A 21990-nucleotide genomic window follows, 5' to 3' on the forward strand; every position below is an offset into this window, starting at 1 on the left:
TATAATTAGAAAAAACATTAGACACAAGCTATGACTGCTAAACTCAACTATATTACAATTGAGAACGTCTGCTCATCAAAGACACCTCAAAAAAAGAGGAAAGCAAAGCCGAGGTGAGGAAAAATATGTATACTACCGCTGACAGCCGCCAGTAATCAGAATACAGCAGAAACTCCCACAGAACAGGCTGGGCATGGTGGCTCATGCCTGTAATCTCAGCATTCTGGGAGGCCAAGGCAGGTGGATCACCTAAGGTCAGGTGTTTGAGACCAGCCTGGCCAACATAGTAAAACTCCGTCTCTACTAAAAATACAAAAATTAGCTGGGCATGGTGGCAGACACCTGCAATCCCAGCTACTTGGGAGGCTGAGACAAGAGAATCGCTTGAACCCAGGAGGCAGAGGTTGCAGTGGGCCAAGATCTCCTCATTGCACTCCAGCCTGGGTGACAAGAGGGAAACTCCCTCTCAAAAAAAAGAAAAAATAAAAAGGAAACAAACTCCCGCAGAATGATAAAAAAGAAAAATGACCAAAAAGAAAATCGGTAGAAAGTGTGAATCGGCATTTACCAGAAGAGTAAGTCAAATGGAGACTAAACCCCAAAGGATGCTTAACCCTGGGGGGTGCCACAGAAGAGCCCATGGGCAGGCACCCTGGCGCTCGCCTGTACAGGTGGGTCCATGGGTGCACAGTCCATGACTGTGCTTCACAATTTATGTGTATACTCCATGTATTATTCTGCAAGTAAAACGGTAAAGGGAAAAACATAACCAACATAATAATGGAAGCAAAATCTCAGACTATTAGCGTTCATGTCTCCAGCATGTAAGGAGTGAGGATTTCCACATTTACCCAGTAAAAGAAAAAACAAATGAAAAACAGCTGCCACACAGGGGTGAAGAAAATGGAGGGGGCCAACCAAAAGACACATGTCCAGAGGCTGAGTGCAGCAAGCCACAGCCTGCCCAGAGGGACCTGGACAGAGAGGCTGGAGGCAGACAGCTGGGAAACTGGGGAGGGGGACAAAAAATAGGAGAAAGGAGTGAAAATTAGCCAAATGTCCACTTCAGCCATCTATGTCCTTAGACCTTCCCAGTCTTTCAACGACAAAGCAGGTAAAACAGAAACCTGACTGTGCTAATTAAGCAACATCATCCAAATTCACAAAGCCCCCCAAAAAGTGGAAATACTAGCATAAAAAATTAACATACAAATGTTTCAGTAGAAAGAAGCTGTTATAACTTACTGCTATCAATTTGCATCCCTTTGTCTGTTTGTTGTTTGTTTTTGAGTCTGGCTGTGTCACCAGGCTGGATGGAGTACAGTGGTGCAATCTCTGCTCACTGCACTCTCCACCTTCCAGGTTCAAGCGATTCTCCTGCCTCAGCCTCCCAACTGGCTAGCATTACAGCCTCGCACTACCACGCCCAGCTAATTTTTTATATTTTTAGTAGAGACAGGGTTTCACCATTCTGGCCAGGCTGGTCTCAAACTCCTGACCTCAGGTGATCCACACTCCTCCGCCTCGGCACCCAGCCCAATTTGCATGCCACTTTAAATTTTCATGAGTATTTTTATATTTGCTTGTCTTCTTAACAGAACAAACACTTGTGGTCTGTGAGACAGAAACTAATATTCCAGTCAACAAATAAGAAAAGTGGTAAACAGAGAGACTGAGTAACTTGCCCAAGGTTGAACAGCTAATGACAGGTCTCAAAAGAAATCCCAGGCCTCTCCAATTCTATCTCAAAGCTTTGTCTGTGGTTTGCAGTTGATAAGCACCATGATTCACAAATAGGAAACAATCAGAAAATAATTTGTTCATAAAACATAAGGCACACACAACATATTCAAAGACCTAAAGGTTATCTTCAACACTTCTTCACACATACCACATCTGCTACCCGAGCAGAGGTCATCTTCATCTTTCAATCCTCACAGCAATTTTGAAATTGGTGGTAATATTCCCACTTTACACATTAGGAAACTAAGGGGCAGAGGATTAAGTAATTCACCCAAGACCACTTGGCTAATAAATGTCACACCCAGGATTCAAACCCAGAGCCCAGAAAATAATACTTGTTGGGAAAATAAAACTTCAGCATAGAAGTCTGCTGATAACGGATTTAAATCAATTAAGCAAAAGTAAATTCCTCCTGTATCTACTCAAAATACTACCCACAGATTCATCCTCATTCAGGAACTACCTGCAACTTGCCCATCACGTTATCTACCTATATCCCAATCTTAGTGCATCCTGGCAGAAGCTGAGGGAGTATGCAAGGCCAGGGCAGCAATGGAATGTGTGCCACACCAGTGTCTCCATGACACCAATGGCCAGCAGGAGACAGCACACCAAGCAACTGCTGCCCTGCAGAATCCCACTCAGCTGTGCAGAGCCAGGCCCTGAGCCTGGTGCTGCCATTGACTGAAAGGAACCCAACACAGGTTTTCTGAAGACCCCAAAACACCAACCCATGGAAAAAAGACAGTCATCCTTCCCTTACCAATCAAGATAATCCAATTTCCCCATTGCCACCACCCTGGTTTTCCTCCTTCAATGTACTGCCACCAAGATTAAAAGTGACCATGTTCCAAAGACCCTATGCCAAAGTATCCACTGACAGAAGGAGGGACACCTCATTCCTGCCCCCATTAACGTGAGGAAGGACCAAACCAAAAAAGCCAAAAAGTGGCAGCGATGTGCACGCCCAAACCCCCAAGAGAGCTGCTCCAGATCTGCCCTTCATTTGGAGTTCACACCCTCTTTCCCTGAACCCAGGATACATCTCTTGCTGCAGTATGGCCAACACTGTTCATTTCCCTATGCAGATGCACAAACATCCTCACTGCTCACAGGATCTTGATTTTGAATTGGGGGTGGTGGCGTGGGGGGGTGGGGGGGCGGAATTTTATCACAGGGCTAATCCCCATTGCCCCAGTCCTGGTCAAGGAGACCTAAGCAGTTCTGTTGGGGGTGGGGACGTAGACAAGTGCTTGGCTGGTACGTGGGAACACATATAGACTCAATGCCACCTTTGCTTTGAATGAACATACACTATCTAGTGCTGCAGCAGCCATGTTGAGGCCACAAGGTAGCCAGTGTGGGTCCTGATGACATCAACCTGCAGCCAAATGCATTCCTGCCTGATAACGACGGGTCGGCTGAGTTTGCTCCCCATCAGTCAGCGTCACGGCTACTCCAATCTAGTCTTGCATGCTGGTGTCCCAGGGGCCAGGCCTCCACCCTGAAACATACCTCACCTCACTGTTCAGTGACCCCACATTTCCTCTTTAGTTAATAATAGCATCACCAAAGCTAAAAGTAGTAGCAGGTGCTCAACTCTTTTTCCCCTTCACTCCCCATTTCTAATTGGCTCTCTAGGATCATTGGTTGTATTTGTTAAAATAATGGAAGATTCTGCCCCTTGTCTTCAGCACCACCTACCTCAGGACTAAGTTGTTCTACCTCTTGTCTCTGGGCCTCAGTGCCTCTCAAAGCGTGACCCAGACCACCACACATCAGAACCTCTGCAATGTTTGTTAAAAATGCAGGTGACGGCTGGCCTGAAGGCAGTGAGCTACCTCAAATGATGGTTCACAGTAAGGTACAGAGTAAACCCCTTGCTCTATTCTTTACCCCATTCTCACTACTTCACTGGACTAGTCTAAAAAAAGAATTCAGGTTATTAAAATAATAATATAGAAATAAAATAAATAAAAAGCAAGTTGCTGCTCCACTCCCAACTTCCTGAGCCTTGGAAAAATGGATTTTTGCCAAGAACCCAGGTGGTTCCTAAGCACACCAAGTTTGTTCTCTGTCCATCCTCCCTCCAACCTGCTGCCACAATTCTCTCTCTCAGCGGGAGGATCTCAACCCCAACTGCCACTACAATTACCTGGCAAGCTTCGAGAAACAGTGACCACTGGCCCCACCCCACCTGTAATCAGCATCAGCATGGGAGGGACCAGGGAGCTACAGCTTTAAAAGCTCCCGGGGACTGGAAGCAGCATAGGGTCTCAGAGCCCAGGGCCCACTCACAAACCTCCCCTGGCTTTCCTCCTTGTCTAGGAAGCCTTCATGTGGCCCACAGGGCTCCTCCCAATCTGACAGGCTCCTCTCTCACCCCTCCCAGAACTACCCAACCTGAACACAATCCACTCCTTTATTTCCCCATTCTTTTGAATATACACTTTTCTCTGCCTGGAAATCCTCAGCTCCTCTTCTACTGGCTGGAAAACGCCTAAGCTTCGAGATCCAAGTCGAATGCCACCACCTTCGGGAAGCCTTCCCAGACTCCCCCCAGGCAGAACTAGCTGTCACTGTTTCACAGAGGCTGCCTCCCTCCCCAGACCAACAGTCCCTGGGTTAATCGGGTTTATTTATCTTAATCATCCCAGTGCCTCAGGAAGCTTTTAGTTTTATTTTTGTTTTGAGACAGGGTCTCACTCTGTCAACCAGGCTGGAATGGAGTGGTGCAATCACAGCTCACGGCAGCCTTGACCTCCTGGGCTCTAACAATTCTCCCATCTCAGCCTCCCAAGTAGCTAGGACTACAGGTGTGTTAATTTTTTTGCTGTTTTTTTTTTTTTTTTTTTTTTTGGTAAAGACAGGGTCTCACTATGTTGCTCAAGCAATCCTCAGGTCTTGGCCTCCCAAAGTGCTGTGATTGCAGGCATAAGCCACCACAGCCAGCCAGGAAGTTCTACAAAATACCATAAAGGGCTAATATCCTTAATCTTTAAAGAACTTATAAAAATTGAGACCAGACTAACAATCTGGTAGAAAAGGGGCAAAAAATATAAACAATGTTTGACAGAAGAAAAAAATACAAAAAGCCCTTAAACACAGGAAAAGATGCTCAACCTAGCTCATAAGAGAAAAATATAACTAAGTGAAAATACTATTTGCATCATCAGACTGGCAAGAAACAAGGCCATAGCTCATGCCCAGAAGGCCGCAGCTCACATCCCAGAACTCAGGAAGGATTAACCAAAATAATAATAGAAATGGTTAAGTGGTTACCTCTAGGGAAAGGGAGCAGGGTAGATGACAGGGAAGGCACACACAAGATTTTACAAGGACTCCCCGGCAGGGGCAGCACCCAGCAGGCTAACTGAGCTCTGACTTGCTCCAGGTTCAAGTGTAAGCACTTTCCAGAGATCACTCATGTAATCCACATAATGACATTCTAAGGGAGGCCCAGGAAACGTTCCCATTTTGCAGAACCATGGGCAAGGAGAAGAAAGAATCAGTATTTGTAGAGTGCCTACTGTGTGCCAGGAGCTTATGTAAAACCTGTATTTAATCTGCCCTGTACAATACTTACAGCCCCATTTTACTTACGAAGAATTTGAGGTCCAGAGAGGACATGAACACCTACAAAGAAGTGACAGGTGTGGGCTTCAGGCCCAGATCTGTCTGATTTCAACTCTCTCCATACTTAGTAAATGAAAAATATTTTTTATGTTTGGGGAAGACTTGCTTTTCACCATTTTTGTCTGTACAAGTTCAGACTAAATTATAGCCATAACCAATCACCCTACTTTTTCTGAAAGTGAATTTATGCACAAACCCATCTTCCCTACACACCAAAGGCATAAACCTTAACCACCAGCAGCAGAAGCGACATCCCGAAACACACAAACACTATCTGTGGTTCATTAACGTAGGAAAGACACAGCTTCCAAGAAACCTACAAAACAAAATCCATCTCCCTATCGAGCTATGGAATGAAATCACTTTTTCAATAAATGTTTATTGAGCACTTGAGTGCTGAGTGCGGCTTGGAACACTATGATGAAAGGGATTCGACCCTTGACCTTTCAGGAAACTGCTCCAGCAGAGGGATACTTTACATTGTAAGAAGTATCAGGAGAATTTGCTTTAAAATGCTCAGAAAAAAAGGGGGTTGGGATAGAGGGGTGGAGACAGATGAAACAAGACACAAGGCTGATGTGATTAATTCAACTGTCTCTACTGCCGTGTCTGTTTGGAAATTTCCATAAATTGTTTTCAAGTGTCATGAGAGGGGTGCGACAGGGCGCTTTGGAAACTTGGAAGTCAGTGAAACACACCAGATGTCTGAAGCTGGTGCTGCCTGGGCTCGAGGCAGCCTCCCCAGCTTCCTGACCGATCGATCCCACCTCAGATGGCAAGGCACCAAACAGAAACGCACCTGAGAACAGTGCGGCAGGGCCGCCACTATCAGCATTCAACGTCCTCTCCCCTGGCACGTGCTCAACCAGCTGCTTCCTCACTCGTTTTCTGACACTTGGTGGAAATAAAGTCCTATATTAAAAGGCCCAACACATGGCAGACTTGTTTGCTGGGAGTTACTTTTTATTCACTTAAACCCATCCAGAGCCCAGCCACTGCTAACACCTACTGTTCACATTCCAAGATAATATCCTTCACATATGTTTTCTCTTTTTTTTTTTTTTTCTTTTTTGAGAAGGAGGCTCGTTCTGTGACCCAGGCTGGAGTGCAGTGGCACAATCTTGGCTCACTGCAACCTCCACCTCCCAGGTTCAAGAGATTCTCCTGCCTCAGCCTCCCAAGTAGCTGGGACTATGGGTGTGTGCCATCACACCCGACTAATTTTTTGTTATTTTTAGTAGAGATGGTATTTCACCATGTTGGCCAGGCTGGTCTCGAACTCCTGACATCAGGTGATCCTCCCGCCTTGGGCACCCAAAGTGCTCAGATTACAGGCGTGAGCCACGGCACCCAGCCCCATCTGTTTTCAAGTGTGTAAATAAAACAGAAAAGTGGAGCTAGGCATGGTGTCTCAAACCTGTAATCTCAGCACTTTGGGAGGACAAGGCAGGCAGATCACTTGAGCCCAGGAATTCAAGACCAGCCTGGTCAACACAGCAAGACTCCATCTCTATAAAAACTATAAAAATTGGTTGAGTGTGGTGGCATACACCTGCAGTCCTAACTACTAGGGAAGATGGGGCAGAAAAACTGCTTGGACCCAGAATTTAGGCTCCAGTGAGCTATGACTGAACCACTGCACTGCAGCCTGGGTGACAGAATAAGACCATGTGTCTAAAAAAAAAAGTCAAAATAAAATTGCCAGATGCTATGGCTCACACCTATAATCTCAGCACTTTGGAGGAAAGAGGTAGGCAAATCACTTGCGCCCAGGAGTTCAAGACCAGACTGGGCAACACAGTGAGACACCATCTCTACAAAAAAATTAAAAAATTAGTTGGGCATGATGGCACACACCTGTGGTCCCAGCTACTGGGGAGGCCAAGGTAGGAAAATCACCTAAGCCCAAGAGTCCAAGGTTGCAATGAGTGATGATGGCACCACCGCACTCCAGCCTGGGTGACACCCTATGTCAAGGCCAGGCACATGGCTCACGCCTGTAATCCCAGAACTTTGCGGGGCTGAGGCAGGCAGATCACTTGAGTTCAGGTGTTCCTAACCAGCCTGGCCAATATGGTGAAACTCCATCTCTACTAAAAAGGCAAAATTAGCCGGGTGTGGTGGCACACACATGTAATCTCAGCTACTTGGGAGGCTGAGGCAGGAGAATCACTTGAACCCAGGAGGCAGAGGTTGCAATGAGCTGAGATCGTGCTACTGCACTCCAGCCTGGGTGACAGAGTGAGACTCGTCTTAAAAAAAAAAAAAAAAAGGACCCTGTAACAAAAAAAAAAAAAAAACATAAAAACATAAAGGGGAGTTGTATGATGTATGAATTATTTAATAACTTAAAAGCAACAATAACTTGCTTTTCCAAACAGTTTGCCTGTCAGGCTAAAATACATCCTATTTTTACCAAGACCTTGAGCTCGCCACCTAGATAAGTATAGATTTATTTTCAGCACAGGAGTTAAAAGTTTAAACAAAGGGGAACATAATAAAGTTGTTCCACAGAATGTACACATTTATTAGGATATTACAAAATTTAAATCCTATGTTTTCACAAGCATGCCCTTTTGTATATCTGACTCCCAAATTCAATCTAATTTGATCCAACAGTACCGTTTTGGCTGTTTTAGGACATTCCAGACAAGGCTGAGGGCAACCACTTCTCCATCCGGAATCATCGCCATGTCGTGACACAGCCCCTCTTACCATTAGGAGTCTTCCATTGACAGGAAGCATAACACAGGACAGCGTGTTATGCCTTTTTGTTTCCTTTGATATGAAATATAATACATGCTCATTTTAGAAAATGCAGGCAAGCAGATGTAAACATAAAAATAATACAAATTCCACCACCTAACACGACCCCCAATATCATCTGTGAAACTTCCTCTGCCGTCTTATTTCCGGTGCTTTACACACTGCTAAAATGCATTCTGTAAACACAGCTTTGCCTCTTTATTTCTCCAACATCACACAGTACTGTCCCTGCCGCTGCCCTCCTCAATTACCTGGCTGGCTGCTTCAGGCACTGAGGGCTGCAGGCTCTGCCACTTTCTGGCTTTGTGACCTGGTGCAGCCGCCATGAAGTTGTGAAGTGGCACAGAACGCGCACAGGGCACAGCACGGAATCCGCCCGCAGTACCCATTTTATCAGCTACTATCATTAACGCACTGAGTCATTAAACTGGAGTGTTCTGGTGGAGCTTTTCCTAAGCTGGACTTGGGCCTGGGGTGGTTTGCAACTTTTTATATTTAATGGTACAATAAACATGTTCATGAGCTTCATATTTAAGATTAGTTCCTCAGGACAGGGCCCCACTGTTAGAATTTTGGACCAAGAGTCTTTTGCAGTTATTCAGACACTCACTAAATCACTTTCCCAAATGGTTATACCCATTTCTGCTACCAGAGGGCAAAGAAGCTACAGCAACTACAAAAGAGTTCCTAAAAACAGCAAAATTCCCGCTTATACAAAACACTAGTTAGATATGAAAACACAGACAATTGTGACTAACAAGACAGTAAAAATACACTTTGACATTAGACTCATGCCTCATTTGTCAGCTCTCCCTTAAATGTAAGAGAAAAATAAAAATTAAAAAAAATTGACTCAGGCTTGAATTCTTGACGAATCTGGTTCTACTTGCCATCGAAGTACACAAAAATGTTCAGCAACCACACAGAGAGAAAGCAGATAGAGAACAACTTCTCAGACTTCCTTTTTGCCCAGCTTCTGAATACGGGTCCATTTTTATCAGGGTTCAAATACAGAGAATGACAAATGAGACTGGATTTCATGAGATGAGTGTTATTTCAAGTTTATCAAACCATAAGAAGCACTGAATCAAGTCCACATTCTCAAATATAAAATGTAGAAGAGGCTGGGCACAGCAGATCACGCCTGCAATCCCAGCACTTTGGGAGGCTGAGGTGGGCAAATTGCTTGAGCCCAGGAGTTCGAGGCCAGCCTAGGCAACATAGCAAGAACCTGTCTCCACAAAAAATACAAAAATCACCCAGGTGTGGTGGTGCACACTTGTGGTCCCAGCTACTCAGGAGGCTGAGTGGAAGGATCACTTGAGCTCGGGAGATAAGAGGCTGCAGTGAGTGGAGATCATACCACTACACTGCAGCCTGGGTAACAGTGAGACCCTGTCTCAAAAAAAAAAAATAAAACAAAATAAAATGTAGAAGAGTTCCACGGCAGTAAAAAATTCTGAAACGCAGATACTTCCTTTTAAACTCTTTAAATGTGTAAATGCCTCATAACCATCCATAAGAATCACTTTATGAACTCCACGGAGATTACCAAGCACTCCTGAGAAGCTCTGTGGCTGTTTTTCCATACTGCAAGGCTGTCTGCACAGCTGGGGAGGCAGACTCCAGCTGGAGAGCGTTCCTCTCCAACAGACGGTGCTGAACAACCGCACATCCACACAGGAAGAACGAAGCTGGAACCCGACCTCACACCACATACAAAAAATAACTCAAAATGGATCAAAGACTAAATATACTAATAATAGCTGAAACTATAAAACTCGTGGAAGAACACAGGTATAAATCTTGACTTAGGATTAGGCAAGGGTTTCTTAAGTATAACACCAAAAGCATAAGCAACAACAACAGAAAAAGAAAGTAGACTTCATCAAAATTAAAAACTTTTGTGCCTCAAAAGACACTATCAAGAGAGTGAAAACACAACTCACAGAATGAGAGAAAATATTTGCAAATCATGTATCTGATAAGGCTCTAGTACCCAGAATATATAAATAAATCTTACAACTCAATAAGAAGACAACCCAATTTTGAAAATGGGCAATGGATTTGAATAGATTGTTTCTCCAAAAAATACACACAATGGTCAACAAGCACATGACAAGATGCTCAACACTGTTAGCCATCGAGGAAATGAATAATATCCTATTGTTAAATTATTAAATATTATAATAAGTGGAAAGCGTTGGCAGGTATGGAAAAACCGGAACCCTCATATACTGCTGGAGGGAACGTAAAACGGTGCAGCCATTGTGGAAAACAGTTTCACAGTTCCTCAATAAGATAAACATAGAATTACCTAGCAATTTAACTCATGCATGTACCCAAAAGAAATGAAAACAGGTCAGCCAGGTACAGTGGCTCACACCTGTAATCCCAGCATTCTGGGAGGCCGAGGCAGGAAGATCACTTGAGCCCATGTGTTCCAGACCAACCTGCACAACATAGCAAGACCTCATCTCTACAAAAAAAATCACAAAATTAGCCAGGCCTGGTGGCACACATCTGTAGTCACAGCTACTTGGGAAGCTGAGGTGGGAAGATTGCTTGAGCCCAAGAGGCAGAGGCTGCGGTAAGCCATAACTACACCACTGCACTCCAGCCTGGGTGACAGAGACCCTGTCTCAAATGCTAGAAAAAATACAAAATAAATGAAAACAGGCATTCAAACAATAATTTGTACACGAATGTACACAGCAGCTCTCTATTCACAAAAGTCAAAAGACAGACACAACCCAAATATCTATCAACTGATGAATGATCAAACAAAATGTGGTACATCCACAGAACAGATTATTATTCACACGTAAAAAAAAAAAAAAATGAAGTTCTGAAACGTACAATGTAAATAAGCCTTGAAAACATAGTGCTCAGTGGCTAAGCGCAGTGACTCATGCATATAAGCCCAGCACTTTAGGAGGCCGAGGCGGTAAGATCACTTGAGGTCACAAATTGGAGGCCAGCCAGCCACAACATGGTGAAACTCCCTCTCTACTAAAAACACAAAAATCAGTCGGGCACAGTGGAGCGCACCTGTAATCCCATCTCCTCGGAAGGCTGAGGTGGGAGGATCACTTGAAACTGGGAGGCAGAGACTGCAGTGAACTGGAACTGAACCACTGCACTCCACCCTGGATGAAAGAGCAAGACTCTGTCCAAAAAATAAATGAAATATGCAGATTAGGCAAATCCACAGAGATGGAAAGCAGATTCATGGCTGTCAAGGGCTGGGAGGAGGGGGAAATGAGGAGTCAACACTCACAATGGGGATGGGATTTCCATGTGGGCAATAAAAAAGTTCCCAAACTGGCTTTTGGCTCAGAGACGGCCAAGGTGCAACTTTCTTCAGTAGTCCTGAATCCAGGTTCATCCAACACCAGCCGCCTCCACTATGCCGCCGAAGTTCAACCCCAACGAGATCAAAGTCGTATACCTGAGGTGCACCGGGAGTGAAGACAGTGACACTTCTGCACTGGCCCCCAAGATCGGCCCCCTAGGTCTGTCTCCAAACAAGGCTGGTGATGACATTGCCAAGGCAACAGGTGACTGGAAGGGCCTGAGGATTACAGTGAAACTGACCGTTCAGAACAGACAGGCCCAGATTGAGGTGGTGCCTTCTGCCTCTGCCCTGATCATCAAAGCCCTCAAGGAACCACCAAGAGACAGAAAGAAACAGAGAAACATTAAACACAGTGGGAATATCACTTTTGATGAGATCGTCAACACTGCTCAACAGATACAGCACCGATCTTTAGCTAGAGAACTCTCTGGAACCATCAAAGAGATCCTGCCCAGTCTGTGGGCTGTAATGTTGATGGCCGCCACCCTCATGACATCATCGATGACATCAAGAGTGGCGCAGTGGAATGCCCTGCTAGTTAAGAAGCACAAAGGAAAATATTTCAATAAAGAATCATTTGACAACTGGAAAAAAAAAAGTTTCCAAACTAGATAGAGGTGATGGTTACACAATGCCATTAACGTACTTAATGCTACTTAACTGTATACTTTAAAATGGTTAAAATAGCAGGTTTAAAAGAAAAAGAGTAGCCCTCTTCCATCATTCTATAAGGACAAAGCACCATTCATCGGGGGATGGGAGTCCAGCCCTTCCTGTGGGGGAGAGGGAGGCAGACACCCTTCACCCTCAGACACAGAACAGCAGAGTGTGCAGCAGGTGATCAACAAACACCCACTACTGAGGAACACACATGGACATGGAAAACGGGGCCACTGCACAGGAATTTGAGGGGAGGGGAGGGCACGTCCAGAGCAGAAGACACACAGCCTGGGCCCGTGGCTGACCACCCCATGGCCAGCCCCAGATCACACCCAGCCAAGTGCCCAGAAAACAGCAATTCAAACCCACAGCCTGGCAAACGCCAACTAAATTAGAACAGAAAGGGGGAGGGGGGAGGCTGATGGAAAAACATGCCATTAAGCACATGCACAAACCTGAAATGAATGATTGCAGAAAATGGAAGACCATGTCAGAAAAGATGTGGTTCCTGTCGTTAGTAAGATGCAGGAAGACATGGTCTTTATTTAAAAAGTTAAAATTAAAATGTTTTTAAAGGACAGGGAGCACCAAAATGAGAACAGGATGAAATTAAAAGACAACAAGCTAAGATGCTGACCACGATTAGAAGAGAAAATGAAAACAATTGCACTAAGGAAAAATTAAAATCCAAATGGAAGGAGCCAAAGGGAAAAATGTACATTAAAGAAAATGTCACTGGTGGCAAAAAGACAAAACTGAGAGGCTCCCAGAATGCTGATGGATACAATGGAGAGAGAAAAATACCGAGGTGGACAGTGGTAAGGAGACAGATGGTCTAACCCACAGATAAGAACCTCCCCCCAAAAAATACAATACATGGAGATTCAATATGAGAGGTAGAGACAAAAGCCTTCCTAACAGAAAGCTACCCAACTCATTTTAAGAGTTTAGGTTTAGGGACAACCCTAAACCTAAGCCAATCCAAACAATGGAAGCAAAGACCTACCAGCCTGAAATCTGGAAACTCCTAGGCACTCTTGTGCCAGGACTGAAGGGAGATGGGCTGCCGCCTTGGCCACAGGACACACACTCTCTCTTCTACCTACAACTAGAAGATGAACACAGATTGCAACATTGCAAGCAAGCCTTCAAAGACCAAAGAGCCAGATGAAGGTACGTTTCTGGGAAAATCAGAATGATTTGAGCATCAAAAAGAATGACTGTAACTGACTGTAAAACACAGAATAAAAATAGCCACAAATCCATATAATGATACTCAGGGTGGGTGTGGGGGTTTAGGGTTGCGGGGAGAGAAACATTTGCCTCTATTGGGGATGACTATTTACCAAATCCTTACCTTGAAAACTGGTAATTAGCCAGGTGCGGTGGCTCAAGCCTGTAATCCCAGCACTTTGGGAGGCCAAGGCGGGAAGATCAAGAGGTCAAAGAGATCGAGACCATTCTGGCCAACATGGTGAAACTCCATCTCTACCAAAAATATACAAAAAAACTAGCTGGGCGTGGTGGCATGCGCCTGTAGTCCCAGCTACTTGGAAGGCTGAAGCAGGAGAATCGCTTGAACCTGGGAGGCAGAGGTTGCAGTGAGCTGAGATTCTGCCACTGCACTCCATCCAGCCTGGCGCCTGGTGACAGAGTGAGACTCTGTCTCAAAAAAAAAAAAGAAAGAAAAGAAAGAAAACTGGTAATTAAACAGAAAGAATCCAGCAATTGCCCTACCTTTTTAGGAGGAACTATGGTCCTTAACTCGGTTGAAGTGAGAAAGTATCTTTTTTATTTTTATTTTTTTGACAGTCTCACTCTCCACCCAAGCTGGAATGCAGTGGCACATCTTGGCTCACTGCAACCTCCGCCTCCTGGGTTCATGCAATTCTCCTGCCTCGGCCTCTGGAGTAACTGGGATTACAGGTGCCCAGCACCACGCCCAGCTAACTTTTTTCGTATTTTTAGTAGAGGTGAGGTTTCACCATTTTGGCCAGGCTGGTCTCAAACTCCTGACCTCAAGTGATCTAACTGCCTCAGCCTCCCAAAGTGCTAAGATTACAGGCATGAGCCACCTTGCCCGGCCCCGAGAAAAGACAGAACACCAATAGATAAATATGGAATAAATGACAGAATGGGGAGATGGGAATCTCCATTTTACAAACTCTCATAATAAAATTCTTTCAGGCAAGTCCTGTATTGTTATAAATGTGGAAAACCATTTGGGGAAAAAGATATTTGCACGGTGCCCAGGAATCACCTATTCCTTCCTAATTGTAAAGGGGAAATCACACCTCCAATAAAAATATCTGGTCAGACAGGGTGGCTTATGCCTGTAATCCCAGAATTTTGGGAGGCCAAGGCAGAAAGATCACTTTAGGACAGTTCAAGACCAGATTGGCTTAACGTAGGGAGATCCCATGTCTCTTTAAGAAAAGGAGAAAGGAAGAGAAAAGAGAAGGAGAAGGAGAAGAAGAAAGAAAAGACCTAACAATCTCCTGTAAACCAAGCGATGACACAGCAGAGGGGGACAGCCTGGCAGGGCATGCACTCTTCAGAGTGGAATGCAGTACAGAGCACAGAGAGTCCCATATTTAGGGATGTGCCCAAAATGTCAACCGAAATACAGAAGTGAGAGTCTTTGAAACCTCTCACTTCTACTTTATAAGAAATATAGAAGATAAAAAAATGACGTAAAAGAATGCATGAGCAATCAGAAAAATTAAGAAACAGATTTTATTAGGTTGGTGCAAAAGTAGTCGTGGCTTCTGCCATTAAAAGCCATTAATCCAGCTGGGCATGGTGGTTTACACCTGTAATCCCAGCACTTTGGGAGGCTTAGGCAGGCAGACCACCTAAGGTCAGTAGTTCAAGACCTGCCTGGCCAACATAGTGAAACCCTGTTGCTACTAAAAATACAAAAATTAGTCGGACACAGTGGCAGGTGCCTGTAATCCCAGCTGCTTGAGAGACTGAGGCAGGAGAATCATTTGAAACCAGGAAACAGAGGTGGTTCAACTGGGGAAATTTGAAAATGATCTGGATATTAAATGTTAGAAAATTACAATTCAATTTTCAGGTATAATGGTATTCTCATATAGGAAAATCTCCTCATTTTGTGGAGACGTTCACTGAGGCAATTAGGGGTAAACTGTGCTTGTTCTGGGGCTTCTTGCAGCCCCCTTCCTCTCTCTCCCCTGCCAGTCCTTTCTTCTGTGACTGGTTCTCCTCATCATCCTCCGTCCACCTCTGAAAAGCCAATGGCCCCAGCATTCAATCGGGCCCTGACCCCGTCATACTGTCCTCATTCTCGGGCTCAGATGAACCATCCTCACTGCTGCCACATGACTGGAGACTGGGGAGGAAGGGACAAAGGAGGCCCAATCTGGAATCAGTGAGACCTACATGGCTTCACGGCACACTAGCAAGCCACCTAACTGCTAAGTCTATGTCACTCACTGGCAAAACTGGGGTAGTGGAGAATAAGATGATCCAGGATAGCATGCGGTGGAGCTAGGTAAGAGTAAAATCCCCAAAGTTGTCCTCAACTACAGCTCCTTAAATGAGATAGAGTTCCATGAGCCAGCTCATCACAGACACCACAAATCTCCTTTCCCCCAACACCCACACCAAACCATCACTGAGCTCTCACAATGTCACCTCCTCAGAATCTCTCAAATCCAGCCTCTTCCCGCATCACCACTGCCACAGCCCAGGCCTGGGCTGCCAGCCTCTCTCACTGCATTGGGTCAGCCAGCACCCACTCAGGCAACCGCAGCCCAGAGAGAGCCATCTTTTCAACCATGATCTGATTAGGTCATGCTCCTTCCTAAAATCCTAAAGCAGTTGTATCCCACTACTCTGGGGGAAACAGACAGAGCTCCCTAACGCAGCCTCTAACCCTCTCCGGTGTCAGGTCACAACCAACGGCTCCTGATGCTTGCCAGTGCTAACCATCACAGCTTTCTTTCAGTCCCACGATTTCCCCAAGCTCCCTCTTGCCACAGGGCCTTTGCATACCTCTTTGATCAGCAACTTCCTCCTCCACATTCTTTTATAAATCCTTTAAAAAAAAAAAAAAACTTCTATTTCCTTTGAGTTTAATGTGTTGCTCTTCTTCTAACTACCTGATTTTCAGCATATCTTCTTTCCTAATATATGTATCTTAAGCTACAAATTTCCCTCCAAACATGACTTCAGCTGTACCCCATTTTATATACATATATATATTTGCTATTGTTCAACTCAAAATGTTTAAGCTTTCTATGACTCATAAGTTACTTAGATAACTAAAATTTCTAAATACATCGAGATTTTCTTTTTACTGATCCTGGCTTAATTCTATTGTTGTCAGAGAACATACTCTGTATAATTTCAACTCTTTGAAAGTTGAGACTTGTGTTATGGCCAGCATATACTGAATTTCAAACGTGCCTGTGCATTGGAAAAAAACTTAGATTCTACAATTTTTAGGTACAGTGTTCTATATATTTCCATTAGGTTAAGTTTACTACCTGTGGCAGGTGCGGTGGCTCACACCTGTAATCCCAGCACTTTGGGAGGCCGAGGCAGGTGGATCACCTGAGGTCAGGAGTTCGAGACCAGCCTAGGTAAGATAGTGAGACCCCATCTCTACTAAAAATACAAAAATTAGCCAGGCATGGTGGTGCACACCTATAGTCCCAGCTACTCAGGAGGCTGAGGCAGGAGAATCACTTGAACCTGGGAGGCACAGGTTGCAGTAAGCCAAGATCATGCCACTGCTCTCCAGTCTGGATAAAGAAAGAAAAACTCCATCTCTCAAAAAAAAAAAGTTTAATACTTGTGTTGTTCAATTCTTCTACATTTTTACAAATGTCTTTGTCTACTTGACGTCTATCGCATGTGAGACAGGTATGTTAAAATATTTCAGTATGATTATAAACTCATATCCCTTAAAATTGTGTCAAATTTTTTTATATTTTGAAGTTATTAATTACAAATTTTAAGTTATTGTATCCAAAATGAACTTTTTTTTTTTTTTTTGAGACAGAGCCTCATTTCGTTGCCAGGCTGGAGTGCAGTGGCGCAATCTCGCCTCACTGCTACCTCCGCCACCCATGTTCAAGCAATTCTCCTGCCTCAGCCTCCCAAGTAGCTGGGACTACAGGCGTGTGCCACCACACCCAGCTAATTTTTGTATTTTTGGTAGAGACGGGGTTTCGCCATGTTGGTCAGGATGGTCTCGATCTCCTGACCTCGTGATTCACCCACCTCGGCCTCCCAAAGTGCTGGGGTTACAAGCATGAGCCACCGCGCCCGGCCCAAAATGAACTTTTTATCATTTATCGGTGTCATATCTTTATCTCTATTAATAATTTTGACCTTAAAATCGAACCGGATATTAAAAGAGCTACACCAACTTTCTTTTGGTTAGTGTTTGCGTAGTACCTTCTCCCATTCTTTTACTTTCCATCCTTTTACATCCTTACGTTCCAAATGTATCTCCTTCAACTAGCCTAGTCAGGATTTGCTTTTGTATCCCACCCCACAATCTCTGTATTTCAACTGGAGCATTTAAGTCCACTTACGTTTAAGGTGATTTACTGACATACTGGATTTAAGTCTACTAACTTACTATTTGCTTTCTCTTTGTCCCAGTTCTTCAATGGGTTCTCTTCTTTCTTGCCTTCTTTCAGATTTAGAATCTCTTATTCTATTTTTCTTCTCCATTAGCTTAGATATCACATGCTATGACAATTTTAGTGGCCACCACACAGATTACATATACCACGCATCCTGACTTGTCTAATATGATTAGTTTTTTGTTCTTCTTCCTGGAAATGCAAAGACCTTAGAAAAGTCTTACTGCATTTGCCTCCTTTCTAACCTACATGACATGTTGTCACATATTTTATCCTACGTATTTTAAACACAAAGGCATAAATTTTATAGTCAATAATCATTTGGTCTTTTCCACATAGAAACCCTTTTCATGGGTCTCCATTCCTCCCTGCAACTCTAACGTTTAACTTGAGCTCACTTTCCTTTAGCCAAAACAAACAAAAAATATTTAATATTTTTTAAAAATTTAGTGTGGGTCTGCTGGCAAAAAAATTGTTTTCGTTTATATGAAAATGTGTTTATTTCAACCATATTTTCTAAAGGAAATTTTTGCTGCACACAGAATTCTGGGTCCACAGTCCAGTTTCTTGGAGCACTTAAATTTCAATAGGCTTTTGGTTTCCATTGTTTCTGTTAAGAACACAGCTGTCATTCTTTTTTTTTTGTTGAGGTGGAGTCTTGCTCTGTTGCCCACGCTAGAGTGCAATGGGACGATCTCGACCCACTGCAACCTCCACCCTTTTCTCTTTATCTGTGGTTTTCAGCAGTGCTACAGTCATCAGTTGCTTAACAACAAGGATATATTCTGAGAAATGCATTGTTAGGTGATTTCATCCTCTGTGAACATCATACAGCGTACTTTCACAAATCTAGATGGTACACACCTAACCTGTATGGCATAGCCTACTGCTCCTAGACTGCAAAGCTGTATAGCACTTGCCTGTGCTGACATTGTCGGCAACTATAACTCAATGGCAAGCATTTGTGCATCTAAATATAACTAAACATAAAAAAGGTACAGTAACAATATGTCATAAAAGATTTTTTAAACGGTACTCCCATACAGGGTACTTGCCATAACTGGAGCTTGCAGGACTGGCAGTTGCTCTGGATGAGTGAGTGAGTGACTGGTGAGTGACCGTAATGGTCTAGGACATTACCGACCAGTGCTTTGTGCTTTATCAACACTGTACTCTTAGGCTGCACTACATTTTTTTTTTAAAGATTTTCTTTCTTCAATGACAAATTAACCTTAGCTTACTGTAACATTTTTACTTCATTAACTTTTAAATTTGTTTACTCTTTTGTAGTTACACTTAGCTTGAAACACACATACATTATAAAGCTATACAAAAGTATTTTCTTCATATTCTTATTCGATAACCTTTTCTTCTATGTTTATTTTTTTAAATTATTTTACTTCTTAAATATTTTTGTTAAAAACTAAGAAACAGGCCTGGCATGGCAGCTCATACCTGTAATAATCCCAGTACTTTGGGAGGCCGAGGCGGGCAGATTGCCTGAGCTCAGGAATTCAAAACCAGCCTGGGCAACATGGCAAAACCCCAACTGTACTAAAAATACAAAAAATTAGCTGGGCGTGGTGGCAGGCCCCTGTAATCCCAGTTACTCAGGAGGCTGAGGCAGGAGAATCGCTTGAACCCAGGAGGTGGAGGCTACAGTAAGCTGAGATAGCACCACTGTACTCCAGCCTGGGCAACAGAGTGAGACTCTGTCTCGAAAACAAAACAAAACAAACAAACAAACAAAACAAGAAACAAACACACACATTAGCCTAGACCTACAGAGAGCCAGAATCATCAATATCATTGTCTTCTACCTCCACACCCAACCCCACTGGAAGGTCTTCAGGGACAATGACAGGCATGGAGCTGTCACCACCTATGGTAACAATGCCTTCTTCTGGATGCCACTTGAAGGACCTGCTTGAAGCTGTTTTACAGTTTGGCTTTTTTCTGTAAGTAGGAGGAATATACTCTAATAAAAAGTATAGACAGTAAATACAAAAACCAGTAACATCGTTGCTTAGCATTATTATCAATTGTTATGCACTATATATACTTGCACGTGCTATCCTTTTCTACCACTGGCAGTACAGGTCTGTTTACACCAGCATCACCACAAACAACACACAGGTAATTCATTGCCCTTCAACATCACAACAGCTACCACGTCACTAGGCAATAGGAATTTTTCAGCTCCATTATAATCTTATGGGACCACCTTTGTCCATGCGGACCGTTGCCCGGAAACATCATTATGCAGTACAGGGGTGTATCAGGAATTGATTAGATGTGATTTTCTTTGAGTTCACACAGCTATTGAATCTGTAGACGGTACCTTTTATTTGTTGTAGGAAATTCTCAGGCATTATCTTTCCTTTTTTTTGAGATGGAGTTTCACTCTTGTTGCCCAGGCTGGAGTGCAATGGCGCAATCTCAGCTCACTGCAACCTCCGCCTCCCAGGTTCAAGCGATTCTCCTGCCTCACCCTCTCAAGTAGCTGGGATTACAAGCGCCTGCCACCAAGCCTGGCTAATTTTTGTATTTTTAGTAGAGACGGGGTTTCACCATGTTGGTCAGGCTGGTCTTGAACTCCTGACCTCAGGTAATCTGCCCACCTCGGCCTCCCAAAGTGCTAGGATTATAGCCGTGAGCCACCACACCCAGCCAAAAAAAGAAAATTCTAAAATTGAAAAACATAATAATTGAAATTAACCAAAAGAACAGATTAGACTCAGGCTAAAAAAAATCTTGTGACTCAGAAGAGAACTCAGAAGAAAATACCCACAAAGAAGCCTGGAGACATAAAAAAATGAAAAAATTTAGAGAGGGTGGGAGACAGGTACAGTAAGAAGGTCTCACTTGTGTTTAATTGTCACAAGAGAGGAGAGAGAAAATTTAATGAGACTCTGTCTCAAAAATAAATAAATAAATAAAATAAAAAATTAAAAAATATAATGTTCCTTGTGGGTAAATTTAAAAAAAGAAAAAAATGCGGCCAGGCGCGGTAGCTCGCGCCAGTAATCCTAGTACACTTTGGGAGGCCGAGGTGGGTGGATTACCTGAGGTCAGGAGTTCAAGACCAACCTAACCAACATGGTGAAACCCTGTCTCTACTAAAAATACAAAATTAGTCGAGCATGGTGGCACATGCCTGTAATTCCAGCTACCAGGGAAGCTGAGGCAGAAGAATCACTTGAACTCAGGAGGCAGAGGCTGTGGTGAGCTGAGAAGGCGCCATTGTACTCCAGCCTGGGCAACAAGAGTGAAACTGTCTCAAAAATAAAAAAAATAAAAAATAAAAAGTCTCATATTTTTAATAGAGTTCTAGGCCAGTGCAGCCTAGAACTTTCATTTGGTTCTTTTTTATAGTTTCTAGTTCTCTGCCAAAACTCTCCATTTGATCTTGTATCTCTTTAAACACAATAAGCAGAGTTGTTTTAAAGTCTGTGTCTGGTATCTGGAAGCCCTGCTGATCTGTCTATAGTCTGTTGTTTCTACTGGTTTTAACTCAAGTGCCTTGCCTCCCTGGGTGTCTATTTTTTTTTATTACATGCACAATAATGAATTTACAAACAGACTTGTGAAACTCATTAGAGGTCTTAAATGATGATATCTCCCTCTAGAGAAAATTAAAGTTTGTTTTTATGGGGAATTTGGAGACACTAGTGCACTGGAATTAATTTCAGAGAACTGAGGTGACCTGAAGCAGGACTGCAGTCCTTCCAATCTTACTTCTGGCTCATGCCCTTTCCTTGGAAGTGGCTTCTTGGGGTCCCAATGCAAATTGTGAGGGGAGGGTGTCACCCAGGATTCTTGCCCTTTGGCAGAACCTGATGCTTCAGCCCTCCTAAGGCACTGGGACAGTCTGACAGATAACGGAGCTCAGCCTCTCAGCTCCCATGTTTGTTTGGTTCATGGCCCTGTGTTTGTTCCCTAGGACTGCCACAAACTTCAAGGCTTAAAGCAAAAATGTACCATCTCACTCTGGGGACTGGAAATCTGAAATCACAGGATCAGCAGGGCCGCACTCCCTCTGCAGGCTCTAGGGAGATTCCATCTGTCACCTGTCCCAGCTTCCAGCGGCCACAGGCATTCCTAGGTTTGGGGCAACAGAACTCACCTCTGGCTCTGTTTTCCCTTAACCTTTTTCTCCATGTGTCTTTCTGTCCAAATCTCCCTCTCCTTTCTCTTATGAAG

The 21990-nt window shown here is 43.8% G+C and overlaps 1 protein-coding gene and 1 pseudogene across 7 annotated transcripts in view; one reads left to right on the forward strand and one right to left on the reverse strand.

Moving 5' to 3' along the window:
- The window catches only part of DGKD (diacylglycerol kinase delta), a 109775-nt gene that overhangs the window by 81681 nt on the left and 6104 nt on the right, over positions 1 to 21990 (reverse strand). Inside the window, exon 1 of one of the 6 annotated variants that reach the window (XM_032277862.1) lies at positions 8095 to 9288. The exons of the other annotated variants lie outside the window; for them this stretch is intronic. Coding sequence (XP_032133753.1) covers positions 8095 to 8124 — 30 coding nt within the window. The 5' untranslated portion in view covers positions 8125 to 9288. Of the gene's footprint in view, positions 1 to 8094; positions 9289 to 21990 lie in introns of those variants that run through there. 6 annotated transcript variants of the gene reach the window in all.
- LOC116551627 lies at positions 11535 to 12523 on the forward strand (annotated as a pseudogene). The gene has a single exon (XR_004269023.1). The product of XR_004269023.1 is annotated as a 60S ribosomal protein L12 pseudogene (transcript).

Source organism: Sapajus apella, unplaced genomic scaffold (genome assembly GCF_009761245.1).
Source record: "Sapajus apella isolate SASKATOON/1434 unplaced genomic scaffold, GSC_monkey_1.0 scaffold10, whole genome shotgun sequence".
In the NCBI taxonomy this organism is placed as follows: Eukaryota; Metazoa; Chordata; class Mammalia; order Primates; family Cebidae; genus Sapajus; species Sapajus apella.